Source organism: Hemiscyllium ocellatum, chromosome 4, assembly GCF_020745735.1.
Source record: "Hemiscyllium ocellatum isolate sHemOce1 chromosome 4, sHemOce1.pat.X.cur, whole genome shotgun sequence".
NCBI lineage: Eukaryota > Metazoa > Chordata > Chondrichthyes > Orectolobiformes > Hemiscylliidae > Hemiscyllium > Hemiscyllium ocellatum.
In genome coordinates, this window is record NC_083404.1 from 28,332,148 (window position 1) to 28,360,012 (window position 27,865).

The following is a 27,865-nucleotide window of genomic DNA, read 5'->3' on the forward strand; positions in this document are numbered from 1 at the left end:
GAACCTGCACTCCGAGGTCTCTTTGTTCAGCAACACCCCCGAGGACCTTACCATTCAGTGTATCAGTCCTGATAAGATTTGCTTTCCCAAAATGCAGCACCTCGCATTTATCTGAATTAAACTCCATCTGCCACTTCTCAGCCCATTGGCCCATCTGGTCCAGATCCTGTTGTAATCTGAGGTAACTCTCTTCACTGTCCACCACACCTCCAATTTTGGTGTCATCTGCAAACTTACTAACTGTATCTCTTATGCTCGCATCCAAATCATTTATATAAATGACAAAAAGTAGAGGGCCCAGCACCGATCCTTGTTGCACTCCACTGGTCATAGGCCTCCAGTCTGAAAAAAAACCCTCCACCACCACCCTCTGTCTTCTACCTTTTGAGCCAGTTCTGTATCCAAATGGCTAGTTCTCCCTGTATTCCATGAGATCTAACCTTGCTAATCAGTCTCCCATGGGAAACCATGTCGAAAGCCTGACTGAAGTCCATATAGATCACATCTACTGCTCTGCCCTCATCAATCCTCTTTGTTACTTCCTCAAAAAACTCAATCAAGTTTGTGAGACATGATTTCCCACGCACAAAGCCATGTTGACTATCCCTAATCAGTCCTTGCCTTTCCAAATACATGTACATCCTGTCCCTCAGGATTCCCTCCAACAATTTGCCCACCACTGATGCCAGGCTCACTTTTCTATAGTTCCCTTGCTTGTCCTTACCACCCTCCTTAAACAGCGGCACCATGTTTGCCAACCTCCAGTCTTCCGGCACCTCACCTGTTGATGATACAAATATCTCAGCAAGAGGCCCAGCAATCACTTCTCTAGCTTCCCACAGAGTTCTCGGGTACACCTGATCAGGTCCTGGGCGATTTATCCGCCTTTACCCGTTTCAAGACATCCAGCACTTCCTCCTCTGTAATCTGGACATTTTGCAAGATGTCACCATCTATTTCCCTGCAGTCTATATCTTCCATATCCTTTTCCACAGTATATACTGATGCAAAATATTCATTTAATATCTCCCCCATTTTCTGTGGCTCCACACAAAGGCCGCTTTGTTGATCTTTGAGGGGCCCTATTTTCTCCCCAGTTACCCTTTTGTCCTTAACATATTTGTAAAAACCCTTCGGATTCTCCTTAATTCTATTTGCCAAAGCTATCTCATGTCCCTGTTTTGCTCTCCTGATTTCTCTCTTAAGTATACTCCTACTTTCTTTATACTCTTCTCAGGATTCACTCGATCTATCCTGTCTATACCTGACATATGCTTCCTTCTTTTTCTTAACCAAACCCTCAATTTCTTTAGTCATCCAGCATTCCCTATACCTACCAGCCTTCCCTTTCACCCTGACAGGAATATACTTTCTCTGGATTCTTGTTATCTCAGTTCTGAAGGCTTCCCATTTTCCAGCCGTCCCTTTACCTGCGAACATCTGCCTCCAATCAGCTTTCGAAAGTTCTTGCTAAATACTGTCAAAATTGGCCTTTCTCCAAGATGGAACTTCAACTTTTAGATCTGGTCTGTCCTTTTCCATCACTATATTTTAAAACAAATTGAAGTATGGTCGCTGGCCCCAAAGTGCTCCCCCACTGACACCTCAGTCACCTTATTTCCCAAGAGTAGGTCAAGATTTGCACCTTCTCGAGTAGGTACATCCACATACTGAATCAGAAAATTGTCTTGTACACACTTAGCAAATTCCTCTCCATCTAAATCTTTAACACTAGGGCAGTCCCAGTTAATGTGTGGAAAGCTAAAATCCCCTATCGTAACTACCCTGTTATTCTTACAGATAGCTGAGATATCCTTACAAGTTTGTTTCTCAATTTCCCTCTGACTATTGGGGGGTCTATAATACAATCCCAATAAGGTGATCATCCCTTTCTTATTTCTCAGTTCCACCCAAATAATTTCCCTGGATGTATTTCTGGGAATATCCTCCCTCAGCACAGCTGTAATGCTATCTCTTATCAAAAATGCCACTCTCTCCCTCCTCTCTTGCCTCCCTTTCTATCCTTCCTGTAGTATTTGTATCCTGGAACATTAAGCTGCCAGTCCTGTTCATCCCTGAACCATGTTTCCGTAATTGCTATGATATCCCAGTCCCACGTTCCTAACCGTGCCTTGAGTTCATCTGCCTTCTCTGTTAGGCCCCTTGCATTGAAATAAATGCAGTTTAATTTATTAGTCCTACCTTGTCCCTGACTGTTTGACTCACTTCTGTTCTCAGCTGTACCCATCTCAAATTGAACTCTTTCCTCACTATCTCCCTGCCCCCCCCTCCCCCACCTTACTATTTTAAATCCTCTCAAGCATTTCTAGCAAATTTCCCTGCCAGCATATTAATCCCCTTCCAATTTAGGTACAATCCATCCTTCTTGTACAGGTCACTTCTACCCCAAAAGAGATTGCAATGATCCAAAAATGTGAATCCTTCTCCCATACACAGCTCCTCAGCCTGCATTCGTCTGCTCTATCCTCCTATTCCTACTCTCACTCTTGTAGCACTGGGAGTAATCCAGATATTACTACCCTTGAGGATCTCCTTTTTAAATTTCATGCCTAACTCTCTATAATCTCCCTTCAGAGTCTTCCCTTCCAATGTCATTGGTTCCAATGTGGACAACGACCTCTTGCTGGCCCCTCTCCCCTGTGAGAACATTCTGCACCCTCTGAGACATCTTTGTTCCTGGCACCAGGGAAACAACACACCATTCTGCTTTTTCTCTGCTGGCCACACAAACGTCTGTCTGTACCTTGGACTACAGAATCCCCTAACACAATTCATCACTTGGAAACTGATGTACGCCTTGTTGCATTAGAGCCAGTCTCAATACCAGAAACTTGGCTTTCGTGCTACGTTCCCCTGAGAATCCATCACCCCCTACATTTTCCAAAACAGCATACCTGTTTGAAATGGGTATATCCACAAAAGACTCCTGCCCTAGGTGCCGACCTCTCTCACCCTTCCTGGAGTTAACTCATCTATGTGACCGTATCTGAGACTTTTCCCCCCTTCCTGTAACTGCCATCCATCACATACTGTTGCTGTTGCAAATTCCTCATCGCTTCTATCTGTCTCTCCAACCGATCCACTCGATCTGATAAGATTCGCATCTAACAGCATTTATGGCAGATATAATCCGGAGTAACCCTTAATCTCTCTTTAAACTCCCACACCTAACACGAAGTACATATCACTGCAGAGGCCATTTTTGCTCCTTCACAATCTACAGACTCAGAAAATAACACTGTCTTATTCCTCTACAAGCACTGCCCCAGGTTAAATCAATAGCTATGGCTTATATTTTAAGTTTAATCAAAAGACTTATCTCCAAAAACATATAATTAAGAAAGAATCCACTATACTCCCTCTCTCTCTCTCCCTCCCCCCTGCACTGTCCTCACCATGTGCTTCCTTTGTCTACTGTTGTTTTAACTTTTTTTTCCAAACTTCCAAAACACTGCAACAGCATATAAAACAGTAATTGCTGCTCCTGGAACTCGAGGAAATCACCTCAAAAAAAGGAGCAGCTCTTACAGCCAGAAATTTTTCCCATCCTCCATCTTGGATTAGTTCATCATCTTCAGTTTGTTCTCATAACTAAAGTTTCTAATTTTTTGAACCATTCTTATAAATTATTTTTGTACTCTCTCCAATGCATTTACATCTTTACTGTGGCACCAACAACTATAAACGGTACTCCTGTTGAGGTTGAACAAATGTCTTGTATAATTTCAACATCACCTCCTTGTACATGTACTTATGCCTCTATTAATAAAGACAAGGACAGACTATGTATAACTAATTGCTCTCTGCACCTATTCTCCCATCTTCAATAATGTATGCACTATACACTCTGGTCTCTCTGCTTCTGTGTCCCATTTAGAATTGTACCCCTTAGTTTATATTGTTTTTCAATGTTTCAAATCTATTAAGTACTCTTTTTAAAGAATGATTATGCTCCTGTGGCTAAATGTGGAACTCGGGGACACTGCTGACATCCCTGGAACCTTCATGTACAAGAAGTGTGTCCAGTTGCTCCTCTTGTTAGACTGCATGATGGCTCTGGAGCTGCGGATGGACTCACTTTGGAGCATACACGATGCTGACTGGGTCATGGATAGCATATTTAGTGAATAGGTCACGCCGCAGATTAGGATTGCTGAGGGAGAAAGGGAATGGGTGGCCAAAGGGCAGAGAAAGAGCAGGAAGGCAGTACAAGTGTCCCCTGCAATCATCTCCCTCCAAAACAGGTATACCATTTTCGATACTGTTGAGGGAGATAGCTCACCAGGAGAAGGTAGCAGTAGCCAAGTTCATGGCACTGTGGCTGGCTCTGCAGTTCAGAAGGGAGAGAAAAAGAGTGGAAGGGCTATAGTCATAGGGGATTCAACTTTAAGGGGAGTAGATAGGCAGTTGTGTGGTTGAAAACAAGTCTCCCAAATGGTATGTTGCCTCCCAGGTGCACGGGTCAGGAATGTCTCTGGTCGACAGCAGAAAATTCTCAAGGGCAAGGGTGAACAGCCAGTTGTTGTGGTGCATGTAGGTACCAATGATATAATTTTTTTAAAAAACAGGATTAGGTCTTAACAAGAACAATTTAGGTAGTTACGAACCAAGTTAAAATATAGCACCTCAGAGGTAGTAATCTCAGATTGCTGCCAGTGCCATGTGCTAGTTAGAGTAGGAATGATAGAATAAGAAGGATGAATGCGTGGCTTGAGAAATTGTGCAGTAGGGATAGGTTCAGATTTTTATATCATTGGGACCATTTCTGGGGGAGGTGGGACTATTACAAATTGGATGGTCTACACCTGGGCCAGACTGGAACCAATGTCCTTGGGGGCACTTTTACTAGTGCTGTTGGGGAGGGTTTAAACTAATGTGGCAGGGGGATGGAAACCAAATGAGGAGGTTAGTGGACAGGAAGGAGGTAGAAACTAAAACCTGTCAGGAACTAGATAATGAAGTCAGTGTGACTAAGGGAGATAGTAGGCAGGGAGCAGAGGATGAATGCAGAGGGACTGGTGGTCTGATGTGCATTTGTTTTAATGCAAGTTTAGTAGGTAAGGCAGATGAACGTGGGGCTTGGATTAGTACCTAGGAGTATGATGTTATTGCTATTACTGAGACTTTGTTGTGGGAATGGCATGATTGACAACTAAATATCCCAGGATATCGATGCTTCAGGCAGGACAGGAAGAGAGGTAAAAGGGCTGGAGGAGATGCATTACTGGTCAAAGAAGATATCTCAGCTGTGTTGAAGGAGGGCGGTATGGAGGACTTGAGCAGTGAGGCCATATGGGCAGAGTTCAGAAATAGGAAGGGTGCGGTAACAATGTTGGGACTTTACTACAGACCTCCCAACAACAAAGGTGAGATAGAGGTACAAATTATGTAGAGAGATCATAGAAAGATGTGGGAGCAACAGGAACATTGACTGGGATCCACTTCATGTTAGACATCTGGATGGAATACAATTTGTAAAGAAGATCCAAGAGGGTTTTTTAGAGCAGTATGTAAATAATCCAACTCTGGAAGAAGTCATAGTGAATCTGGTATTGGGAAATGAGCCCAGCCAGTTCGTTAAAGTTTCAGTAGGGGATTATTTTGTGAATAGTGATCAGAATTCCATGAGTTTTAGAATTCTCATGGACAAAGACGAGAGTGGTCCTAAAGGAAGAGTGCTAACTATACCAAAATTCGGCAGAAGCTGGGAGCAGCTGTTTGAAGGGAAATCCACATTCGATATGTGGCAGGCTTTCAAAGAGAGGTTGATTAGAATTCAGGAGAGATATGTTCTGTGAAAATGAGGGATAGAAATGACCAGATTAGGGAACTATCGATGACAGGTGAAATTGAGACTAGCTAAGAGGAAAAATGATGTATACATAAGGTCTCGGCGACTGAAGACAGACATAGCTTTGGAAGAATATCGGGTACATAGGACCAATCTGAAATGAGGAATTAAGAGAGCTAAAAGGTGTAATGAAATATCCTTATCGAGTAGGATTAAGGAAAACCCCAAAGCCTTTTATTGATATGTAAGGAGCAAGAGGGTAATGAGGGAAAGGGTTGCCCCACAAGGACAAAGGAGGAAAGATATGCATGGAATCAGAGAATGGGTGAGATTCTTAATGAGTACTTTGCATCTGTATTCACGAAGGAGAGGGATATGGCAGATGTTGAGGTTAGGGATAAGTCTTTGATTACTGTAGATTAAGTTGGCATAAGGAGGGAGGAAGTGTTGGGTATTCTAAAAGGCATTAAGGTGGACAAATTCCCAGGTTACTGAGAGAAACGAGAGAGGATATAGCTGGGGCTTGAACAGATATCTTTGTAGCATCCTCGATAACTGGGGAGGTCCCAGTGGACTGGAGAATTGCTAATGTTGTCCCCTTGTTTAAGAAGGGTAGCAAGGTTAATCCAGGTATTTACAGACGTATGAGCCTGATGTCAGTGGTAGGGAAGATACTGAGGGACAGGATATATACCCATTTGAAAGAAAATGGGCTTGTCAGTAATAGGCAGCATGGTTTTATGCAGGGAAGGTCATGTCTTAGAAACCTAATTGAATTATTTGAAAAGGTGACAAAGTTGATTGATGAGAGAAGGGATGTTGATGTCATATACATGGGCCTTTAGAAAGTTTGAGGTTCCCTATGGTAGGCTGGTGAAGGTGAAGTCTCATTGAGCCCAGGGTGTTCGAGCTAGATGGATGGAGAACTCGTTGGGCAACAGGAGACGGTAGTAGTGAAAGGAAGCTTATCAAAATAAAGACCTGTGACCAGTGGTGTTCCACAGAGATCCATGCTGGGACCACTGTTCTTTGTGATATACATAAATGATCTGGAGGAAGGTATAGGTGGCCTGATTAGCAAGTTTGCAGATGACACTAAGATTGGTGGAGTAGCAGATAGTCAAGGGCACTGTCAGAGAATACAGCAGAGTATATTGGAGAGTTGGACAGAGAAATGGCAGATGGAGTTCAATCTGGCCAAATATGAGGTGATGCATTTTGGAAGATCCAGTTCAAAAGCGAGCTATATGGTAAGTGAAAAAGTCCTGGGGAAAATTGAAAAGAGAGATCTGGGTGTCTAAGTCCATTGTTCCCTGAAGGTGGCAATGCAGGTCATTAGAATAGTCAAGAAGGCATACGGCATGCTTTCCTTCATTGGACGGGATATTGAGTACAAGAGTTGGCAGGTCATGCTATAGTTGTGTAAGACTTTGGTTCAGCCACATTTGGAATACTGCATACAGTTCTGCATACCAAAAGGATTAGATGAGATTACTTACAGTGTGGAAACAGGCCCTTCGGCCCAACAATGATGTGGATGCTTTGGAGAGGTTGTAGAGGAGGTTCACCGGGATGTTGCCTTGTATGGAGGGTGCTAGCTATGAAGAGAGATTGGGTAGATTAGGATTATTTTCATCGGAAAGGTGGAGGTTGAGGGGGTCCTGATGGAGGCCGACAAAATCATGAGAGGTGTATACAGGGTAGATAGCAAGAAGCTTTTTCCCAATGTGGAGAACTCAATTACTAAGTGTCACAAGTTCAGAGTGAGAGGGGAAACGTTTAGGGGAGATATGCATGGAAAGATCTTCACACAGAGGATGGTGGGTGCCTGGAACACATTGTTAGTAGAGGTGGCAGGGGCAGGAACGATCGTGTCATTTTAAGATGTGCCGAGACAGATACATGAATGGGCAGGGAGCAAAGGAATACAGATTCATAGAAAATAGACAGCAGGTTTAGATAGAGGATCTGGATTGGCACAGGCCTTGAGGGCTGAAGGGCCTGTTCCTGTCCTGTAATGCTCTTTGTTCTTTAAACACACGCTGCTCTACAAGTGCCACAGGATTCTAAATGCTTGCAATCCTTTGGATATATCAATTTCTGTCTAGCCTCCCATTCACTTATTTTCGTGATTGTTAAAATTTGGGACCTCAATATCTCTCTGAAATGTTTCTTCACTAACTACATCCTAAGATAACTGTGATTGCAAATATTAAGATAGCTAATATCATCTCATTGTTCTTACTGAACCTTGACTAAGAATTGTGAACAAAGCTGAATAGGCCATTCAGCTCCTCCCATTTAATAAGTCATGAATCTTGGAATGCTCTTCCTGAAAAGCTTGTGGAATGAGAGTCCTTGAATATTTTTACAGACGAAATGGTCAGATTCTATGAAACAATAGGGTGAAAGGTTTTCAGGGTAGGCAGGAATACAGATTTGATTTTTTTTTGTTCAAGGGAACAAGTGGACCAGCATTTATTGCCCATTTCTTATTTGCCCGAGAGAAGATGTTGGTAAGCTTCTTACTACCATCTTCTCTTTGTAATCAATTCCCCTCACAATAAATGATAACATTGTATCAGCTTTCCTAATGATTGGCTGTACCTTCTCTAGTTTTATCTCTTGCCTTAAATTTCTACTCTTTATCCCTACTTGCCATGGTTTGTTTACTATTTTCTGCATTAATACTTTTCACTTTGACACATTAGCCATGCTGTTTGTTTTAGATCTCCTGCAGTGTGGAAATAGGCCATTTGGCCCATTGAGTCCACACTGACCCTCTGAAGTGTATCCCTCCCAAACCAAACCCCCTAAACTAGCTCTGTAACTCTGCATTTCCCATGGCTAATCCACCTAGCCTGCATATCCCTGGACACTGTAGACAATTTTTGTATGGCCAATCCGCTTAACCTGCACATCTTTGGACTGTGGAAGGAAAGTGGAACACCTGAGAAAACCCATGCAGAATGTGCTAACTCCACACAGGCAATCACCTGACGATGAAATTGAATCCAGCTTCCTGGCACTATGAGGCAGCAGTCCTCACCACTGAGCCACCATGCTGCCCTGTTTTATTTTAGAAATTTACAATATCCCCGTCTTCCTGATCCAAGTAACCACATGCACTCCCTGCTGCGCATTGTGCCTCAATGTGATCGGCAGTCCTTCGATTTGATAGTGATGTCTAATCAGGGTCTTGAGCAGCTGCCCTGGGTCTTCATGTTACTGACCAGATCTTTAGACTCAGGGCAACTTGTCTCATGAGGTAGTAGGATCTGGATATTTGCTTACTTTTCTTTCCTTGTCTACTATCGCTCTGCCTCATCAATAAGACATGAGGTGTGAAAGGCTAATGCAACTTGATGGGAAGTTATCTCCATTCTGAACAATTTTTACCAGAGCTTCACAAACTTGATTCCTTGCTTCCACTATGCATGTTAAAATCCTCTCTGCTTTTCGTTATACGCGCTTTCAAGATCAGCTTGGTTAAGGTGAAGCCTATTCCATCATTACTTTGCAAATTTCCCAGTATTGGTGCCAGTACCCCAAGAAACAGAGTCTACTTCTCTCACATCAGCCTTTGAGCCACACACTCATCTCTCTATAAATTCCTCTTTGTGATTGATGTGCAAGAATGTTAGCAATTAAGCCACAATTGACACACTAATGTAGTAAAATTATTGACAAAATAAGAGTCTACATTGGTAGTGCGTGTATAGATATGGAACTCACTAAGGGTCAGTAAGCAGTAAAAGGACTTTTGAGACTGGAGTCAATTGTGCAATGTTGACCAAAAGTCAATAATAGGCCGATGCAGTATTTCAAAATATTAATGATAACCCATTTGGGCGTTTCTTAGTTTACTGCTGACAGAAAGCTTAAATGTTGTAAACATTGCAAAGGATAATAGGAGACGTCAGGAGGACTTGACAGACACAAATGAAAATTATTGCAGAATGAGGTGAAGTTGTGGTATTTTGACAGGAAAATGTGGAGAGGCATTTTGAACTAAATGATACAATTTTAAAGACTATACGGAGAGGCTGAGTAGGTTGGGCTTCTTTCCCTGGAGAGTCTGGGGCTAAGTGGTGACCTCAGCAAGGTTTATAAAATCATGAGGGGCATGGACAGGGTGAATAGCCAAAGTTTTTTTTACCGAGGGTAGGGGAATCCAAAGTTAGAGGGCATAGATTTAAAATGAGAGGGGAACGATTTAAAATGGACCTTAGGGACAACATTTTCAAGCTGAGGGTGGTGCATGTATGGAACAACTGCAGGAGGAGGTGATTAAGGTAGGTACAATTTCAGCATTTAACAAGTATCTCGATAGGTGCATGAATAGGAAGGGTTTAGAAAGAAATGGGCCAAATACTGGCAAATGGGACTAGATCAGTTTTGGATATCTGGTCAGCACATAACAAGTTGGATCAAAGGGTCTGTTTCTGTGCTGTCTGACACGGTCTATTAAGGAACTTTACGAGTCTTTGAAGCTGTCAGGAGACATCTGTTTAAAAATGGAATACTCAGGATGCTTGGCTTTGTAAATAGAGGCATAGGATACAATTACAAAATCATGCTAAATGTGTAGAAAATGTTGAGTTTTCCTCATCCGACAGAAATTTATCTGTACTTCCAAACACGTCATCTGCTGTATCAGTTGCACCCGGTGTGGTCACCTCTACACCGCGTAGACAGGACTCGGCTTGCGGATTGTTTCTTAGAACATCTTTGGGACACCCGAACGAACCAACTTCACTGCCCCAAGATCGAACACTTGAACTCCCCCTCCCACTCCACTAAGGACATTCCAATCCTGGGCCGCCTCCATCGCCAAATCCTAACCACCTGAGGTCTGGAGGAAGAATGCCTTATCTTCCACCTTGGCACCCTGCAACCATATGGGCTCAATGTGAATTTTACCAGTTTCCTCATTTCCCCTTCCCCTACCTTATCACGGTCCCAAGCCTCTAACTCATACTGCCCTCTTGACCTGTCCATCTTTCTTCCTACCTATCCACTCCACCCTCCCTCCAACCTATCACCTTCTCCCCCACCTTCATCGACCTACTACATTCCCACCTCCCTTTCCTCCCGAGCCCCACCCCCTCCCATTGATCTGTCAGGCCCCCTGGCCCACAAACCTCATTGCTGATGAAGGGCCTTTGCCCTGAAACATTGATTCGCCTGCTATGCTTTTCTGGCACCACACTCTTAACTCTGATTTCCAGCATCTGCAGTCTTCACTTTCTCCAAAATGTTGATTCAGTCCCAACTGGAGTTTTGTGGCCAGTGCTGGGTACACGCTTTAGTGGAATGCCCAGGACTTTGATATGTTACAAAGGACATTTATGAGAATGGTGCTAGGAATAAAGGACTTCTGTTCAGTGGGCACACTAGAGATACTGACATTGTTTTCCTTTAAAACAGCGATGATTAAGGGAAGATTTTATAGCAGTGTTCAAAATATTGAAGGTTTAGATAAGATGAAATTGTTAACATTGTCAGAAGACTTAGCAGGCATAGGTTTAGGGTGAGAGGGGAAAGATATAAAAGAGACCTAAGGGGCAATTTTTATTGCAGAGGGTGGTACGTGTATGGAACGAGCTGCCAGAGGATGTGATGGAAGCTGGTACAATTGCAACATTTAAGAGGCATTTGGATGGGTATATGAATAGGAAGGGTTTGGAGGGATATGGGCTGGGTGCTGGTAGGTGGGACTAGATTGGGTTGGGATACCTGGTTGGCATGGACGGATTGGACCGAAGAGTGTGTTTCCATGCTGTACATCTCTATAACTCTAAGACTTAGTAACCAGATGATTAAGTATAAGGTAATTGTCAAGAGTGAAAAGGAGTAACATGAAGAAAAAATGTTTTGCCCAACTCGTTGGTATATTCCAGGAAGCACTTCTGAGAGGATAATGGAAACAATAACTTTCAAAGCAGAACTGCTTAAGTGCTTAAAAAGGAAAAACAATGCTGGATTTTGTACAGAGAAGACACAGGAATAACTGAATAAACTTTCAAAAGCTGGCACACACTCATGGGTCAAACTTCATCACCTACACTACTCGGTGATTTAATGAGTTTTGCATTGTTAATGGACTAAAAAGATGAACAAGTCTAACAACAGCTGAAAGAAGATTCACTGAACTGATGCCTGAGTTGAACAGATTGTTGTATGAGAAAAAGGTGAAGCAAATTGGGTCTGTACCGTTGGATTTTAAAAGAATAAGAAATTTACCTCATTAAAATATGAGATCCTGGCTATGTGGGGCTGGGTTATTGGTTTTGTGGGAAATTTAGGTCTATGTGGCGCAGTTTAAAAATACTATAGTCTAACTCCTGAGTAACTATTCAGCAGACCCCACACTTGCCTCTCTCACCTCCAACTACACATCCCTAATTAAACTCCAAGGTCTGACCTGACACCCCTGGATCCAATACTGTACTCCCCCCTTTAGACTTGTTCACTACGCTCTCATCCCTTTAACTAAGTCCATACCCAACATTCCTTCACCCCTGTGACCTGGCACCCCTTCCCCAACTCCAGACCTGACCTTCCCCTTTGCCTGCACTGGATCTGAACCCCACCCCACTTTAACCCTCCATGATCTGACTCCACCTCTCCCTTCCCCTGCACTAGACCCAAGATCCACATGCGTTCACTACCCTAGAGCTGATGAAGGAATCATCAGAATGGACATATGTATCGCTATCCTGAAGGAGCCCTGAGTAGAATATCCTATCAGAATTGTAGAACTGTCTCTTTTTGTGAGATTTTCACTCCTCAGAAAGTTTGGCCCAGTGTGTCTCCCATTTAAGACCATGCTGAAGAGTAATTTCTTTACTGAAGGTTATTGATCGTTTGAAGGTTGCAAACAGCTCCTGTCGCTGAGGAGAGACAAGGAGTCAGTAGGCAGGGAACGGAGTTTGGAGTGGAAGCTGACAACAATGACTGTCTTCTTGCCAGTTCAAAAATCATAAAGCTAATGTCGATAAAGAAAGAAAACTCTTCTGTTTCATGTTGTGCTCCTCGATTCATCAAGACAATGTTTTAAAATTTAAATCAAAACAGAAACTTGGCAGTTCTGGCAGCATCTTTTGAGTGAAAGCAACCTTAACGTTTCAGAACAGTTTCTGTTTTTGTTTCAGTTCTTTGTTTACAGTTCTTTGTTTTTTTCTTGTATTTATTTAAATTTCTTTGTGTGTGAAAGTGCAATTACTAGAAAGGCACTCCTCTTTCCACATGTAGCAGTTAAATAAAGGTCCAGGTAATTATTCCTTGTGATCGTAGTTGAAGGAAATTGTTCACCAAGTCATTGAAACAAATTCTTTGCTCTTTTCTTAAATACTGGCAAAAGATTTTTTTTCCATTTATTCAAAAGGGCAATTTTGGGGTTGTTCAAAAGTCAGTACCTTTGTCAATACAGTACTACCTCTGTGCTACAGTGAAGTGCTAACCTAACCAGTGTGGGGGTCAAGAGCTCAAGTAGGAAATGAATGCCTGACTTTCTGACTCAGGTGAGAATGCAAATTAAAGCTGACACTTTAAATTGGAATGGTTGTCATAGCTGGTCTGTATGTCCATTATTACCTTGTTCTGTGGTGGAATGGATATTAATTTCCAATCTTTAGAAATCCAGAAACGTCCAAAGGAAGTACTCAAACAGAACACCAACAGGGAAAGTGACAAGTTGTACTCTGTTATCAAGGCTACCTTTAATTTCCTTTTGTAATCACTTGCAGTTTTATTTGACAATTTATTTTTGCTTTGTTTTTCTGTAAATTCTAAAAATTCTTGTTCAAAAGAAAAATTCCATTTTGTTTTCAAAAGGTGTATTCCAAAACCAAAGGTTTGTCTGACTAGCATTGCCTTGCTTGAATGTGAACAGTACGAGTGTATCTCAAGATCAATGAGTTGTGAACTACTTCCAATTGAACCTGTTTGTGATACAGAAAATGTGGAACATGCCAATCAATGTGCCTTGTACCAAAGATCGAAAACATTGTCCTACATGGGCCCATGTCAGGTATGAATACACAAATTTCACTTCCTCCAGGCAGCTTTATTGCTGCCTGTACTTGTAGTTACTAATGAAGTGAGTCTGACTGACTAATGTAAGAAAATTTGGCCCTTGGCACTTTGGTGGCTACTTCACCCAGCTCTATGTAACACACCAACTTCACATGTGTTAGGCGTTTCAGTTGGGGACAGACCGAAATTATAACAGGTGAGGTCATTCAATCTTACCTGTTTTTCTAATTATTTCTGGAATGACGATAGCACTAAAAAAACACATTTCCCTTGGCCCTGGTGAATTCCCCATTGTAGAAGCCCGGAAGTGTAATTGAGCCCAAAATATACTTGCACCTTTCTGGCTCCTTAGCACCTTTAGAGTGTTAAGAGTCCTGATAATTAAGCTTTAATACACTGTATTACCTCTGTAGCACTTTCATATTTCTGTCAAACTTTAAAACTTTTTGTTATACTTCATTAACTTGACTGAGTTATTTTCATTTTAAATGTTTTTACATTGTGCTCCACCTGAAATTGTCATTTATTATACTCTGTCTTAGTTACTGGGCTGCCCAAGATTGTCTGAAATTTGCACTGTCCTTAAAAAAAACACAAATGTATATGCCTCTAAGTTCAGCTAATGCATTCCTTATATTGCATTAAAGGTTAAGGTTTGGGAGCTAGAGTAGGTCATTTGGACTTGAGCCTATTGTGCCATTCAAATTAATGGCTGATCTTCTATCTCAAATCCACTTTCCTTCACTATTCCTGTATCCTTTAGTTCCCAAAAATATTAAATTTTGTCTTGAATGTATTCAATAATGTATCATCCACAGCAATCTGGAATGCAGAATTCCAAAGATTGGCAACCTTTTGAGGAAAGACATCTCTCCTTACCTTCGTTTTAAATAGTCAGCTTGATTTTGAGATTGACCCCATGTTTTTCCCCCTTAAGAACTTACCTTGCTGCAGTTAAATCAGCTCTCATTCTTAAAAAACTCCTTGCCTAAGCTTTTCATCCCAGGAACTGATCTAATGAACCTTGGCTGCACTCTCTGTAGGACGAATGCATCTGTTCTTGGGTAAAGAGAAAAAAACTTCATACAGTAGTACAGATGTGGTCCCCATCAGTACTCTATATAATTGTAGTAAAGTTCCGTTACAACATACCATTGATATTTGTAATTGACCATATGTATTATATGTAGGCATATGTGCGTACTGCAAATGCTGGAGATTACAGTCAAGATAAGAGTGGTGCTGGAAACGCACAGCAGTAAAGCAGCATCCAAAGATCAGGAAAATCGATGCTTTGTCTGAAACGTCGATTTTCCTGCTCCTCGGATGCTGCCTGACCTGCTGTGCTTTTCCAGCACCCTTCTAATCTTGACTCACTATATATATATTTGACTGTAAGCATTTTCTAATCTCTTAGCATCCAAACAATATTCAACATTTTTATTCTTCTTATCAAGATGAATAAGTTCACACTGGTGGAGGGTTGTTTATTAGATTAGAGGACTGCAACTGGCGGCATTCCACAGAGATTGGTACAGGGTCACTTTTGTTTGTAATTTATATAAACTATTTGGATTAGCATATGGGAGATATAAAAGAGGTAAAAACAATGACTGCAGATGCTGGAAACCAGATTCTGGATCAGTGGTGCTGGAAAAGCACAGCAGTTCAGGCAGCATCCAACGAGCAGATTCACTGCCTGAACTGCTGTGCTCTTCCAGCACCACTGATCCAGAATATGCAAGATATGGCTAGTAAGATGACACCAAACTTGGTGGCATAGTGGACAGTGAAAAGTTATCTAAGATTACAAAGATTTTGATCAATTGGGTCATAGGCTGAGGAGTGGCAGGTGGATTTTAATTTGAATAATTGCAAGGTATTGCATTTTGGAAAAACAAATAAAGGCAGGACATATACAATTAATGGTAGGGTCCTGGGTGGTGTTGCAGAACAGAGACCTAGGTGTTCAATACATAATTCTTTGAAATTTGCATCACAGGTACACAGGTTCGTTAAGAAGGCGTTTGGCAAAGTTGCTTTCATTGCATAGATCTTTAAGTATAAAAGTTGGGACGTCATGTTAAGTTGTATAGGACATTGGTGAGGCCTCATCTGGTACTGTGTGCAGGTCTGATAGTCCTGTTATAGGAATTTATTATTAAAGTGGAGAAGGTTCAGAAAAGATTTACCAGGATGTTGCTGGGACTGGAGGGTTTGAGCTATAAAAATAGGCTGGGACTTCTTATACTGGAGTGTAAGAGCTTGAGGAGAGACCTTACAAAGGTTTGTCAGCTCAGTGAGCAAACCTACATCCAGAACCTCAACTTGAGCTACAAATCTTCTCAAAACTCGCTAACATGGGGACTAATTTGATCTGGTAAGATCTTACAGACAGCAGTGTGATAATTTGTTTGTGTGATGTTGATTTCGGGATAAATATTGCCCAAGATGCAATTGATAATTCTCCTGATCTTCAGAATCTTTTAAATCCATCCTAGAAGCTAGAGAGATTCTCAGTTTAAATTCTGAATTGAATGACAGTTTCTCAGACACTGCAACATTCTTTGAGGCAAAAATAGAGATTGCTGAGAGCTCAGCAGGTGTGGCAACTGAGGTTCTCAGGAAGGGTCAGTTGACCCAGAACGTTAACTCTGATTTCTCTCCACAGGTGCTGCCAGACCTGCTGAGCTTTTCCAGCGGTTTCTGTTTTTGTCTCTGATTCACAGTTCTTTAAGGTTTTTTTCACATTCCCTCAGTACTGCACTTGGTGTATCTCTCTGAATTCTTTGTGCTCAAGTGGAAAGAGAAGCAGGTCACAACCTTCTGACTAAACCAACAACCTCCTGACTCAGGGCAGTCCTGTGGTATAATCCCAGAATGGAGAGGAATTTAGAGGAGAATGGACCTTCTCGTCAAAACGAAGAAGGCAGCTTATGTAAGGTGGAGGAAGCTAGAGTCTGGCACAGCTTTAGAGGATTACAGGCTTGCTAGAAAGGGGCTCAGAAATAGACTGAGGAGAGCCAGGAGGGGGTGTGAAAAAGGCTTGGCAGGAAGGATTAGAGAGAACCCAAAGGCATTTTACTCATACATGAGAAATAAGAGAATGTTCAGGGAGAAGGTAGGGCCGATCAGGGAGAGCGGAGGGAGCTTCTGCGTGGAGCCTGAGCAGATAGGGGAAGCCCTTAATGAGTTTCTTGCTTCGATTTTCACTAAGGACAGGAACCTTGTTGTGAATGAGAACTTTGAGGTGCTGGAAAATAGACTTGAACAGATCAAGATTAATGAAGTTGACGTGCTGGAAATCTTTGCAAACATTAAGATTGATTAAACCCCAGGGCCAGACCAGATTTATCTTAGGTTGCTTCGGGAAGCAAGAAAGGAGATTGCTAAGCTGCTGACGAAGATCTTTGCCTCCTCACTCTCCACAGGAATCGTACCGGAGGATTGGAGGGAGGCGAATGTTGCTCTTCTTTTCATAGAGGGGAGCAGGGAAATCCCTGGCAATTACAAACCAATCAGTCTTATGTCTGTGGTCAGCAAGGTTTTGGAAATAATTGTGAGGGATAGGATTTATGACTATTGGGAAAAGCATAGAATGATTATAGACACTGGACAATAGGTGCAGGAGTGGGCCATTTGGCCGTTCGAGCCAGAACCACCATTCATTATGATCATGGCTGATCATCCACAATCCGTGGTAGGCTCATTCATAAAGTCAGGAGGTATGGAATACAAGGAGATTTGGCTGTCTGGATTCAGAATTAGAGACAGAAGGCAGAGAGTAGTTGTAAATGCAAAGTATTCTGCCTGAGGTCAGTGTTGAGTGGGGTCCCGCAGGGCTCTGTTCTTAGGCTCTTTGTCGTTTGTCTTGGGCTCTTTGTCGTTTGTCTTGTTCTCTGCTCTTTATCGTTTTTATAAATGACTTGGATGAGGAGGTTGAGGGGTGGGTTAGTAACTTTTGCCGATGACCCAAAGGTTGGAGGTGTCGTCGATAGTATAGAGGACTACTGCGGGCTACAGCGTGACATAGACAGAATGCAGAGCTGGGTTAAGGGATGGCAGATGGAGTTCAACCTGGATAAATGCAAAGTGATACATTTTGGAAGGTTGAACTTGAGTGCTGAATATAAGATTAAAGACAGGATTCTTGGCAGTGTGGAGGAACAGCGGGATCTTGGTGTTATAGATCCCTGAAAGTTGCCACCCAAGTGGATAGGGTTGTTAAGAAAGCATGTGGTGTTTTGGCTTTCATTAACAGGGGGATTAAGTTTAAGAGCCGCAAGGTTTTGCTACAGCTCTACAAGTCCCTGGTGAGATCACACTTGGAATATTGTGTCCAGTTCTGATTGCCCTATTATGGGAAAGATATGGAGGCTTTGGAGAGGGTGCAAAGGAGGTTTACCAGGAGGCTGCCTGGACTGGAGGGCTTGTCTTACAAGACAGGTTGACTAAGCTTGGATTTTTCTCTCTGGAGTGAAAGAGGAAGAGAGGTGACCTAATTGAGGTATACAAGATAATAAGAGGTATGGATAGAGTTGATAGCTGGAGACTTTTCCCCTGGGCAGAATTGACTGCCACAAGGGGTCATAGTTTTAAGGTGTTAGGAGGAAGGTATAGAGGAGACGTCAAAGGTAGGTGGTGACGGAAGCAGAGTCATTGGGGACATTTAAGCAACTGCTGGACATGCACATGGATAGCAGTGAGTTGAGGGGTTCGTAGGTTAGGTTATTTTATTTTAGATTAGGAATAATCCTCGGTACAACATCGTGGGCTGAAGGGCCTTTTTTGTGCTGTACTTTTCTATGTTCTATGTTGTGTATTGCTCTATCAGTTGAGTGTTATCCAGTATGAATTCACATTTTGTGGTAACTATGCTTTCACCTGACTCACCTCATTACACTTGGACATGAAGGAGTTGATACTGGTACATCTACAGGGCACACAGCCTGACCCACTGTCCAGATTCCAGTAGTTTAGAGCACAGCGATTGCAGTTCTGGCCAATCACATTAGGCAGACAGGAGCACTGGCCTGTGCTTTGATCACATGCACACTCATCCTTTAGGTACTGATCAGGCCTGGTGCCCAGATGATTACAGGTACATTCTGTGCCAAGCAACAAAAAGCATTACTTAGTAAAAGCAGTGGAGTAAAAGGCTATCAATTAATTATCTCATTTTTACTCAACCTAAAACATTAATTTTACAATTTGTCGCATGTTACAAATATATTGGTCCCGGACCTGAATAGAATGATACACCTCAGAACATTTCCAGGAAGTTAGGAACAGAAAGGAAATTGCTGGAGAAACTCAGCTGGTCTGGAGGCATCTGGCAGCAATAAGATTTAAGGATTGAAGAAAAACCAGAAATGGTGGAGCAGCAAATAGGCTGATTTAGACTCGAGTCAGGTGCAGACAGAAAATCAAAGAGAGGGGAAGAAAAATTTACTTAAGAAACAGGAGAAAAGTAGAGTGACACTGCAGAAACATGAGTTCTATTGTCAAGTTCGAGCTCTAACTTTCTGCGATGATGGGTAAAGTTTGTCCAGTTGCCATAGTCTTCCCTAATCAGATGGCTGCTTTCTCAATAGAATTGTGGTTTAAGCTGAGGGTCACCACACCCCAGACGAGGAGAAAGGTTGAGAGTTCTTCACAGTAACCTGAGTTGTCAATATATAAACACTGCAATTTCTTGGAATTCACGGGAAAGTTTTCATCCATTTCATAGTATCCCTACAGTGTGGAAACAGGCCCTTCGGCCATCATGTCGACACTGACTCTCCAAAGAGTATCCCACACAGACCCATTCCCCTATTACTCTACATTTACCCCAGACTAATGTACCAACACCCCTGAAACACTATGGGCGATGATGACAAGCTCCCATTTTCATGAGGGTAACAGCGGAATGGCACAAGTTGTTAAGGAATTTGTGATAATTCTTGAGTTATAAATCTAACTTTGTTGCCATAAATTGCTGGATGATGACCTGGTTTGGTCATAGAAGACAGAAGGTAGTGGTGGAAGGGTGTTTTTCAGAGTGGAGACCAATAACTAGTGGTGTTCTGCAGCAATTAATTTTAGATCTTCTGTTATTTGTAGTTCAGTCAGTTCTACTACAATGTAGTAGTTCTGTCCTCATGTAATTCCATGTTAAAGAAAATCGTGTAATAGCAGCAAACTAATGGGACTGGAATTGCATTATAACCATTACATGCTTTAAAACTTTATGCTTTAGAAACAGTGTCCCCAATTCATCAGTCGTGTTGTAGTGAATTGATGTTAATGAAATGCATGTTATAGCAGAACAACCTGGATATATGAATGATCTGGAGAAAATGTGAGTGGTCTGATTAGTACTTTTACAGATGACATGAAGATCGGTGGAGTTGATGATACTGCTGATGATTGTGAAAGGATACAACAGGATATAGATAGATTGGCAACTTGGGCACAGAAAATAGCACATGGGAGTTTAATCCAGACAAATGTGAAGTGATGCATTTTGGAAGATCAACTTTAGCTGTGAATTATACACAGCTAAGTAAAATCCTTAGGACCATGAACATACAGATGGATCTGGGCTTGCAGGTGCACAGTTCCCTAAAAGCAGCAACACAGGTGGCCAAGGTGATTAAGAAGTAGACAAGCAGGAGGCTAGAAGAACACAGCAAGCCAGGCAGCATTAAGGAGGGGAAGAGGTCAATGTTTCAGGTTTAACCCTTCTTCAGGACTGGTGGGTGGGTGTATGGGGAACTGCAGAAAAAGGGGTTAGCGGGGGGCAGAGTGGTGAGGTTACGATAGGTGAAGACAGGTAGAGGGTGCGATCTGGTCGGTCAATGGGAGGAATGAATCTGATTAGTGGCAGGGATGGGGAGGGGCTAGGAAGGGGATAGGATGGGAAGGGAGGTTATTTGAAATTAGAGAACTCAATGTTGAGTCCTCCAAGCTGTAGGCTGCCCAGGCGGAAGATGAGGCGTTGTTACTCCAATTTGCGCTGTGGTTCATTGTGGCAATGGAGGAGGCCAAGGATGGTCCTGTTGGAGAGGGAGTGGGAAGAGAAATTGAAATGGGCGGTGACTGGGAGGTCCGGTCGGCCCCTGTGGGCCTGGCTGAGATGCTTGGTGAACCGTTCCTTAAGTTTATGTTCGGGCCTCCCCGATGTAGAGAAGACCACATCGGGAGCACCTGATGCAGTAAACTCAGTTGGAGGAGAGGCAGGGGAACCTCTGTCTGGAGTACAGGAGTTGGCAAACCGTGTTGCACCTATATAAAATCCTTGTTTGGCTGTGTTTGGAGTATTGTATGCAGTTTTGGTCACCACGCTACAAGAAGGATGTGGAAGCTTTGGAGAGAGTGCACAGAAGGCTAACCAGCATGTTGCCTGGTCCCGAGGGTGTTGGTTATGAAGAAAGGTTAAAAAGACTAGGATTGTTTTCGCTGGAAAGACAGCGGCTATGAGGAGATCTGATAGAGGACTACATAATTATGAGAGGCAAAGATAGTGAGGATATTAGGAGAGTTTTTCCCAGAGTTGAACTTTCAATTATAAAGGGGCATAGGTTCAAGGTGAGAGGGGGAAAGTTTAAGGAAGATGTGTGAGGGATGTTTTTCACACAGAGAGGAATAGGAGCCTGGAACACAATGACAGAAGAGGGGATGGAAGCAGGTATGTTGGTGCATCTGGATGATTATGTGCAGAGCGAGGGAATAGAGGGATACGGACTGAATAAGGACAAAAGGTGTGTTTTTTGGTTTAGAGCACGATGATCAGCACAGGCTTGGAGGGCCGAAGGGCCTGTTCCTGTGCTGTACTTTTCTTTTGTTCCTTATGTTCTTTTATGACAGATTATTAAGTATAATATTAGTAGATAATACCATTGAAGTTCGTGAGCTTGGGAGTAAATTTACATAGGAAAAAGTGAAGACTGCCGATGCTGAAGATCAGAGCTTAAAAATGTGTTGCTGGAAAAGCGCAGCAGGTCAGGCAGCATCAAAGGAGCAGGAGAATTGACGTTTCGGGCAAAAGCCCTTCCTGAAGAAGGGCTTATGCCCGAAACGTCGATTCTTCTGCTCCTTTGATGCTGCCTGATCTGCGCTTTTCCAGCAACACATTTTTAAGCAATAAATTTATATAGAACAAAAAAATAACCTTTGGTGTACCATGCTTTTGGTAGCTTTCTTTTTGTCACCTGTAGGGCATGGACATCGCTGGCTGGCCAGCATTTACTACCTGTCACTAAATACCTGTGAGAGGGTGAGCTGCCTACCTGACCCACTGCAGCCTATCTTAGAGAGGGAATTCCAGTATTTTGACCCAGTGACACCGAAGGAATGATGATATATTTCCAAGTCAGGATGGTGAGTGATGTGGATAGAGCAGGGACAGGAATGGCTGTTGCAGGTTCTAGGATTCAGATGTTTCAGTAAGAACAGAGAAGATGGTAAAAAAGGGGGAGGTGTGGCATTGTTGATCAGGGACAATATTACAGTTGTAGAAAGGATGTTTAAGGGACTCGTTAACTGAGGTAGTATGGGCTGAGGTTAGAAACAGGAATGGAGAAGTCACCATACTGGGAGTTTTCTATAGGCCTCCAAATAGTCCCAGAGATGTAGAGAAAGGATATCAAAGATGATTCTTGATAGGAGTGAGAGAGGCAGGGTAGTTGTCATGGGGGACTTCAACTATCCACATATTGACTGGGAACATTACAGTACGAGTACTATAGATGGGTAGGTTTTGTCCAATGTGTGCAGGAGGGCTTCCTGACACAGTATGTAGACAGGCCTAGAAGGGGCAAAGCCACTTTAGATTTAGTACTGGGTAACAAACATGGCCAGGTGTTCAACTTGGAAGTAGGTGAGTACTTTGGAGACAGCGATCACAATTCTGTCAGGTTTACTTTAGAGATGGAAAAGGATAGGTGTACTCCACCGAGCAAGAGTTACAGCTGGGGGAAGGGAAATTACGATGCAATTAGAAAAGATCTAGGAAGCGTAGAATGGGGAAGGAAACTGCAGGGGATGAGCACATTAAAAATGTGGAGCTTATTCAAGGAAAAGCTCCTTTGTGTCCTAGATAAGTATGTACCTGTCAGGCAGGGAGGAAGATATAAAACGTTTGAGCTGTGGTTTACTAAGGAAGTGGAGTCCCTGGTCAAGAAGAAGAAGAAGGCTTATGTTAGGACAAAATGTGAAAACTCAGTTAGGGCACTTCAGGGTTACAAGGAAGTCAGGAAAGACTAAAAAGAGAACTCAGAAGAGCCAGGAGGAGACATGAGAAGTTGTTGGTAGATAGGATCAGGGTTAACCCAAAGACTTTCCATAGGTATGTCAGGAATAAAAGAATGACGAGAGTTAAATTAGGGCCAATCAAGGATAATAGTGGGAAGTTGAGTGTGGAGTCAGAGGAGATAGGGGAAGCACTAAATAAATATTTTTCGACAGTGTTCACTCTAGAAAATGAAAATGTTGGCGAGGAAGATACAGAGATACTTGCATCTAAACCAGAACAGATTGAGGTTCACAAGGAAGAGGTATTAAAAATACTGCAGTGTGTGAAAATAGACAAGTCCCCTGGGCCAGATGGGGTCTATCCTAAGATCCTCTGGGAAGCAAGGGAAGAGATTGCCGAGCCTTTGGCATTGATCTTCAAATCATCATTGTCTTCAGGAATAGTGCCTGAGGACTGGAGGATAGCAAATGTGGTTCCCTTGTTCAAAAAGGGTAGTAGGGACAGCCCTGGTAATTACAGACCAGTGAATCTCACTTCAGTTGTTGGTAAAGTGTTGGAAAAGATTATAAGAGATAGGATTTACAACCATCCAGAAAAGAATAATCTGACCAGGGGACAGTCAGCAAGGTTTTGTGAAGGGTAAGTCATGCCTAATGAATCTTATTGAGATTTTTGACAAAGTGACCAAACAGGTAGATGAGAGTAAACCGGTTGATGTGGGGTATATGGATTTCAGCAAGGCATTCGATAAGGTTCCCCACAGTAGGCTAATATACAAAATGTGGAGGAATGGGATTGTGGGAGATATCACAGTTTGGATCAGTAATTGGCTTGTTGAAAGAAAACAGAGGGTTGTAGTTGATGGAACATGTTCATCTTAGTGTCTAGTTACTAGTGGTGTACCGCAAGGGTCGGTGTTGGGTCCACTGCTGTTCGTCATTTTTATAAATGACCTGGATGAGGGCTTAGAAGGGTGGGTTAGTAAATTTGTGGATGACACTAAGGTCGGTGGAATTGTGGATAGTAACGAAGGATGTAGTTGGTTACAGAGAGACATAGATAGGATGCAGAGCTGGGCTGAGAGGTGGCAAATGGAGTTTAATGAGGACAAGTGTGAGGTGATACACTTTGGACGGAGTAATCGGAATGCAAAGTACTGGGCTAAATGGTAAGATTCTTGGGAGTGCAGATGAGCAGAGAGATCTCGGTGTCCATGTACACAGATCCCTGAAAGTTGCCACCCAGATTGACAGGGTTGTTAAGAAGGCATACAGTGTCTTGGCCTTTATTAATGGAGGGACTGAGTTCCGGAACCAGGAGGTTATGCTGCAGCTGTACAAAGCTCTGGTACGGCCACACTTGCAGTATTGGGTACAGTTCTGGTCAGTGCATTATAAAAAGGGTGTGGATGCTTTGGAAAGGATGCAGAGGAGATTTACTAGGATGTTGCCTGGTATGGAAGGAATGTCTTATGAGGAAAAGCTGAGGGCCTTGAGGCTGTTCTCGTTAGAGAGAAGAAGGTTGAGAGGTAACTTAATAGAGACATAGAAGATAATCAGAGGGTTAGATAGGGTGGACAAGGAGAGCCTTTTTCCAAGTATGGGGACGGTAAACACAAGGGGACACAACTTTAAAGTGAGGGGAGATAGGTATAAGACAGATGTCAGAGGTAGTTTCTTTACTCTGAGTAGTAAGAGTATGGAATGCTTTGCCTGCAACAGTAGTAGATTCCCCAAGTTTAAGTGCATTTACGTCGTCATTGGACAGGCATATGGACGTACATGGAATAGTGTAGGTGGGATGGGCTTCAGATTAGTATGATAGGGCGGCACAACATCGAGGGCCGAAGGGCCTGTACTGCGCTGTAATGTTCTATGTTCCACAGATGAGGTTAATAGCAAATGTATTTTTCCTATGGTGCGAGAGTTCAAAACCAGGAGGCATATTTTTAAGGTGAGAGGAGAAAGTTTTAGTAAAGCACCTGAGGGGCAACATTTTTTACACCCCGTAGTTCGATTGTGGTAAGAATTGCCAGAGGAAATGGTGGATATAGATTCAGCTTGAACATTTGAAAGACATTTGGATAGGTACGTGAATAGGACAGGTTTAGAAGGATATGGGCTGAGCACAGACAAATGGGGCTAGTTTAATTTGGGAACATGGTTGGTGAGGACTAGTTGGACCGAAGGGTCTGTTTTCATGTTACGTGATTCTATGACCTTACATCTATATGCCGAGAGCCCAATCTGTGTAAATCGCTTTGCAACCTAAAGGTACTTGCTAATTTGTATTGACAAATGTTGTTGCTCAGTACCCTCGCCAAAATCATTGATTGTAAATAGCTGATGTTCAAATGCTGATCCTTATGATACTCTGGTTACAATCAGCCAATCTGAAAACATCCTTTTACAACTCCTTTTTCTGATTATTAACTGTTGCTCAACCCCATGACTCTGAATTATCTATACTAACCATTTGTGTGGTACCTTTGTTGTAAAGCAAATGTACTATATCCATTATTTCCCCTCCTTATCCGTTCATTACAATGTCTTCAAAAAACTTCACATTTATCAAACATCAGATCCCTTTCATAAATCCATGTTGACTCTGTTTAATCATATTAAGATGTTCTAAATGCTCTGTTATCATATCCTGCATTACAGATATAAAAATATCAAACTTATTACTGGTATGTTATTTGTTTCCTCTCTCTCCCTTGTTTCTTATAGAGCTGTGCTATGTTACCAATTCTTAGTAACTGTTCTAGAACTTAGGGAATTCTAAAGGATCAAAAGTGCATCCAACATCTCTGCAGGTATCTCTTTTAAAACCTTCGGATGCAGATCATCGGGTCACAATTCAGTCTTTATTATTCCTCTGGTATATGTCAATTTAAGTTCCTCCATATTGCTAGACCTTGGTTCCCCATTATTCCAGAATATTTTATTCCTTTTTGTGTGAAGGCAGATGTAGTATTTGTTTCCTGGTATAAATCCTGTTTCTAATTGGTTCACACTTAGTTTTAAATAATCTCTCATGCCTGTAAAACTGTTTATAATTTTTGTTTTTATGTCTCTTGCTAATCTATTCTCTTTTCTCTTTCCTCAGCAGTCTCTTGACCCTATGCTGACATCTGCTTAATGCTCACTCTTAGCATTCTTTTAAGAACATTATTAACCTCTTCCTTTGATCTATTGCTACTTTTAGTTCATCTTGTTAGCCATTATTAAACATGTTTCATGTTGGGCTTGTTATATCTTAAAGAAACATTTATTTATTGCAATCTATTATTTCTATGGTCATACCTTTTAATGCAGTTTCCCCTTTTACCTTCATCAATTCAGTCATCATAACTACATAATTTACTTCCTTCAATTTATGTTCCTAATTTTAACTAAATCACTAGAAACTGCTATCATTATTGTATCATTCTTTCTCAGACACCACTTTAAGGGTCATTATTTGACCCCTTTTGGACAATAGCAGATCAAAAATAACCTGTTACCTACTTGGTTCCTCAACACAATGATAAAGAAAACTATGTAGTGCACATTCTATGAACCTGTTCTATATAGTATTTGATTTAATTACAATTAAAGTCTGAATGATTACAGTATTGTCATGTTGTATGTACCTTTTTGCTTTATATTTTGTCAATTATATTTGGGTGCTGCTTTGTTCAAATCTCCCTTTTAAATCACTTGCTAATTTAAAATAATGGTAGAAACATTGCTGTCAAAGTATCAACAAGGCTACTAGTGCTCACTACTATTGAAGTGCACCTACCAAAGTATAGGTAGATGGGAGATTAAATGTAGAAATCACAATGATTCTGTCAGAGATCCACTACTATGCTGTTACATATGACTCCCCATTTAAGTGGATTGAAAGGTATATTTGCATGGTAGGTATGAGGTAACCTTACTCAAGAAAGTTAAATCAAGTCATTTCAGGTCTAAATACCTTTTTAATAACCTACTAAATGTAGTTACTGTATAAATTGTCTGGCGCTGAAAATTAACTTACAATCTGTCTCATTTTCTGCTGTCTGTTTCAATCCAATTTACTTTTCCCTCGTTATTTCTTCTGTTTCCGATTTTAAATTTGATTCACCCACTATAATTTTCACTTTCTTTTCCAAAATATTGCATAACTCATTTTATAATTTTTCAATCTAAATGCAGCAGGCATGGTCGCTCAGTGGTTAGCACTGCTGCCTCACAGCGCCAGGCACCCAGGTTCGATTCAACCCCTGGGCAACTGTCTGAGTGGAATTTGCACATTCTCCCGTGTCTGCATGGGTTTCTTCCAGGTATTCTGATTTCCTCCCACAGTCCAAAAATGTGCAGTTTAGGTGGATTGGCCATGCTAAATTGCCCTTAGTGTGTAGAGATGTGCAGGTTAGGTGGGTTAACCATGGGGAATATAGGGTCACACAAATAGGGTAGGGCGGTGGGTCTGGGTGGAATGCTCTCTCGGGGTGAGGCAATGTGGACACGTTAGGCTGAATGGCCTGCTTCCACACTGTAGAGATTCTGTGTTTTTAATTAGATAAAAAGATGGTTTCTTGCTCTGTCATTAGGTTGCCAGATGTCCAGTACAGGTTGGAAGCCCCTTTTATTACAGGCTATGCCCCCTCCCCAGTCCAAATTATAATCTAAATTATTTTGTATAATGGTTGTGAGATAGGAGTAAGGTGACTAAGCCAACTGAAATACTGGGATTTAAAAATAACTTCCTGTTTAGAGCTGAACTTAACTGACTACTCAAACCGT

General features: G+C 42.0%; 1 protein-coding gene across 1 annotated transcript in view; it reads left to right on the forward strand.

Moving 5' to 3' along the window:
- The window catches only part of reck (reversion-inducing-cysteine-rich protein with kazal motifs), a 177,087-nt gene that overhangs the window by 139,932 nt on the left and 9,290 nt on the right, over nucleotides 1–27,865 (forward strand). Inside the window, exon 21 of the mRNA XM_060824192.1 lies at nucleotides 13,652–13,847. Within this exon, the coding sequence (XP_060680175.1) occupies nucleotides 13,652–13,847 (196 nt within the window). The remainder of the gene's footprint in view (nucleotides 1–13,651; nucleotides 13,848–27,865) is intronic.